General features: G+C 39.7%; 1 protein-coding gene across 1 annotated transcript; it reads left to right on the plus strand.

Annotated features, from left to right (window-relative positions):
• Nucleotides 1-213: 213 nt before the first annotated feature.
• LOC108975203 (probable cytochrome P450 304a1) lies at nt 214-3,598 on the plus strand. Its single transcript, XM_018943545.1, has 5 exons — nt 214-362; nt 494-745; nt 2,076-2,944; nt 3,005-3,149; nt 3,206-3,598. Exons 1-5 carry the CDS (start codon nt 269-271, stop codon nt 3,388-3,390), a joined length of 1,545 nt encoding a protein of 514 aa, XP_018799090.1. The 5' UTR covers nt 214-268; the 3' UTR covers nt 3,391-3,598.
• Nucleotides 3,599-4,471: the final 873 nt, after the last annotated feature.

Consider the following 4,471-nt stretch of genomic DNA (forward strand, 5'->3'; position numbering starts at 1 on the left):
TGTTTTGCCATCAATCAGAAGTGGAAGTGCCAACACAGTTAGCAGTTAGCACAATTTGTGACAAGCTAGATTAGATTCAATTAAATATTCGCAATTATATGCATTAATAAATATATGTAAATAATTTCAGTTTTGCTTAATCTTTGCGCATTTGGCGCTGATATGGCGAACAAAAGCACATAAGCGCCGTTAATTGCAGCTCAGTCGCTTATTGACGCTGTCGCACATCATTTCGCCAATACAAAATTGTATCTAAGAAATTTTGAAAATGTTAACCGAAATTTTGTTGTGTATTTGTGCTGTGGTTTGCCTCTATTTATCCTATCGCTATGCGGTCGGGCGTCCTGAAGGATTTCCGCCGGGTGAGTAAGCCCATGTGCATGTGCGCGTGTATGCGTGTGTTAATGTGTTTTTATACGGTTATTTGGTTAAAAATTTAATTTCGAATTTTTCGTTTTGCGTTGGAAATTGATTTTGTGTCTTGCCGTTGCAGGTCCCCCACGCATACCGTTCTTCGGCAGCTATTTATTCATGATGCTGGCGAATGCCAAATATTTGCACAAAGGTGTGTTGAAATTTAGTAAATGGTATAAATCCGACATTGTGGGCTTTCATGTCGGCCCATTTCCTGTGGTGGCGGTGCATAATGTAGAGGGAGTGCGTGAAGTTTTAAACAGAACGGAGTTCGATGGACGTGCTCAGGTGTTCTTGGCTGAAATGCGTACACCGTGTAATCAAGTTTTGGGTAAGTTTCTCGTTGAAAAGTGCAGTCGTTGAGGATTTTTTTTCTTGGAATACCTCTGTGGCAATCATTATGTACTTAAGTAAATTTATAAACTGAGCGGAGGTTTTTACAAGTTCACATCTCGTGCTTAAAAGTRTCACTACCGAWATTTAGTATGCTGTTATTTTAACAKYCTGGRGTTAGCCTTAAAAACTYTGTTTTAGAACCTTTAAAGTGTGGTTTTGGGATGTTTGAAGACTTCAGTCTACTTTTTGTATATTTTCTAAGTTGATTTAAAAAAATAGTATTAAAAATTTGGAAAAAGAATTTTCATATTTTCTTCTTTTCGAAAGTTGGCGCCAATTGGATATTCCAAGCAAAGCCACATACATATCTCATACAGTTCATTGTTCCATTGAATGCGATATGCGCCGTGGCCAACGTGCAAAGGACCATAAATCTTTCACAGAATCTTTCTCCCGAAATCTCGTATCGTCGACTTATATGTTGTCGTTATCGTCCATGCTTCTGCACTATATAGCCGGGCGGGAATAATGAGTGACTTCTAGAGTTTTTTTTTGTTCGTCGAGAGAGGACTTTGCTTCTCAATTGTCTACTTAGTCTGAAGTAGCACCTGTTGGCAAGAGACATTCTGTGTTGGATTTCGAGGCTGAAGATGTTCCAAGATAGACGAAATTATCTACGACTTCGATGTTATGTCTGTCCACAGTGACGTGAAAGCCAAGTCGTGAATGCAACGACTATTTGTTTGATGACAGGAGATATTTCGTCTTGCCCACGTTCATTACCAGATCTATTTGCTTTGCTTTCTTGTCCAGTCTGGAGAAAGCAGAACTAACGACGCGAGTGTTGCGGTCAATTGTATCGATATCATCGGCTTACGCTAGTAGTTGTACACTCTTGTACCAGATGATGTACCAGAGATGGTACATTCTCTATTCAGATCTGCAGCTCATATAATTTTTTTCAGCAGTTGAAGAAGTTGTATGATAAGGAATCGCCATTTCTGAAACCTCGTTTGATATCGAAAGGATCGTAGAGGTCCATCCCGATCCCGATAAAAGTTTTGGTAATTTTCAAATCGGCCTAAAATTCTGAGAAGAGATAAAATGCAAAATGTGTGCACTTGTTTGTGTTACAAGAAGATCTAGTAGAGATGTGTTTCTTGTTTTTTTTTTTTTTTTGGGTGAAATGAAACAATTTTTGCAGTTTAAATAGGTTGCTTTCGTACTAGTACATTGACTTTAATTAATGATACGAGAATATTGCCACATTAGTATACTGAATTTCCATTTTCCATACAGCATTTCCATTTTGTTTCATTTCACAGGCATTTTCTTCCGTGAAGGACCCGTCTGGAAGGAACAACGTCGCTTCATATTGCGTTACCTACGTGACTACGGCTTCGGACGCCGCTTCGCCGAATTGGAGTCGATCATTCAAGAGGAGATCACCGATCTGTTGGATCTCATACGTAAGGGGCCACAGTATCCGCATGAACATGAACTCTCCAAAGTAGGAGGTCATCGCATTTCCATACCAAATATACTTAGTCCATTCGTGACCAACTCATTTTTTCACATACTCATGAATGAGCGCGTCCCACGCGCTGAACAAGCAGAATTACTGCAGTTGGTCAAGATGGGTATGCAATTCCAGCGTCATGCTGACGATTATGGCAAAATGCTCAGCATAATGCCATGGATACGTCATGTCTTTCCAAAGGCCAGCTCATACGAAGCACTCATGGAATCGAACGTATTTATTTACGGCTATTTTGAAAAAATCGTGGACTATCACATACGCACTTACGATGAGTGTAGTGAACGCAATTTCATCGATTTATATATTAAACAAATGAAGCAGGAGCACGCGAAGGGGCATACAGATTGCTACTATCGTGAACAATTCATTTTGAGTTTGGCCGATTTTTCCTTTCCCTCATTCACCGCAGTCGGCGCACAATTGGGCTTTCTGATACAATATTTCCTAATGTATCCGGAAGTGTTGAAGCGCGTACAAGCGGAAATCGATACGGTGGTGGGTAGGGGACGTTTGCCCAATTTGGAAGATCGCCAAAATTTACACTACACCGAGGCGACTTTGCGCGAGGGCATGCGTATTGAGACCTTGGTGCCATCCGATTTGCCGCACAAAGCTGTGGTGGACACAGAGCTTATGGGCTATAAGATACCAAAGGTAAGGCTTTACGTTGCATTTTTTTAGTGTTCAACTCCATTTTTTTTTTATTTATTTTAGGATACAATTGTGATACCTGGTCTCTACGCTTTTCACTCGGATCCACGTCTCTGGGGTGACCCGGAGAACTTTAGGCCAGAACGTTTTTTGGATGACAATGGTAAATTGAGCTTGAAGAAAGATATTTCATTGCCGTTTAGTGCAGGTGAGTTGAATTTCTATTGCGATAACCATTCAGAGGTTGATATAAGTTTCATTTAGGTAAGCGTCTTTGTGCCGGCGAAACTTTCGCTCGAAATATTATGTTTTTATTGACGACGGCGCTGTGTCAAAATTTCAACTTTGTTTTGGCACCCGGCGATAAATTGCCAGATATGTCGAAAAATTTGAACGGGCTTTCTACAACACCTTTGGATTTCTGGGTGCAAGTAGAGGAAAGAAAGTGACGTATTGTTTTTGTTATTGTTACTTATATTTGTAAATATGTTGATTAGTTCGAAAAGAAAAGGCTGACTGTTCTATTATGAAAGGTTTTACATATAATCGTAGAGCGTGTTAATTGTGCTATGTATGATATACAATACAGATAAATATTTAAGCTCAAAAATTATAAAATATATGAAATAAACTTATTTTCAGAGGAACTTTATCGAATATGTCCATTTATAATATTATTGAATAATTTTTTAACCCCAGTTGGTATTACATTTAATTTGTTGGGAGACATTTTGCATTAAATGTAAAATTGTTTGAAGAAGACTTCTTCAAGTAGAAACTACGTCCAACTAGAAGTGATCCCATACAAGTACGCATATTAATTACTCTCTTGTATCTGAGAGTGTACATGAAGACCGTAGAGAGTCGATTCGGCGCCGTTGGCAGCAACTCGGCCTGAATTATGAAACGTCTTGGCGCATCTTTCGTTGATATCTTTAATTAAAAGCGTACAAAATAAAGCTTGTGCAAGAAGTGAAGTCCCATGACCTTTGCAAGAGACGTTGCTTCGCTCTATGGGAACTTAATAATTCCAAGAAGTTCCGACGTTTTCGAACCAAATTTTGTTCAGCTATGAGACCCATTTCTGGTTTTGGGGCGAAGAGTAACTTGAAGTGATTCCAGAGTTGACATTTTATCCAGTAAAAACAATGAGAACGTAACTGTCAATGGCGACCGTTATTGCGCCCTGATAATCGACTATTTGATGCCTGAAATTGGAGCTCGTAGTCTCGCAGACATTTGGTTTGAACAAGACGGCGCCATTTCCCACACATTGCATCAATCATGGGTTTTTGAGAGAACCTTTCGGTGAGCAGATAATTTCACGTTGTGGACCAGTCGATTGGCCACCAATTTACTCTAATGGAAAGCCGCCGCTACACAATTTTTTTGTAGAGCTAAGTGAAATCGCTCATCTATGCAAATGAGACCTGGCCGATTGATGCCTTGGCGTGTTATTGCTGGCATTAGGCCAAAATTGCTAAAAGTGGTGGAATATTGGGCCACTCGACTGGAATTGCCCGAAATCTT

The sequence above is a fragment of the Bactrocera latifrons genome, unplaced genomic scaffold, assembly GCF_001853355.1.
Source record: "Bactrocera latifrons isolate USDA-ARS-PBARC rearing strain unplaced genomic scaffold, ASM185335v1 scaffold_627, whole genome shotgun sequence".
In the NCBI taxonomy this organism is placed as follows: domain Eukaryota; kingdom Metazoa; phylum Arthropoda; class Insecta; order Diptera; family Tephritidae; genus Bactrocera; species Bactrocera latifrons.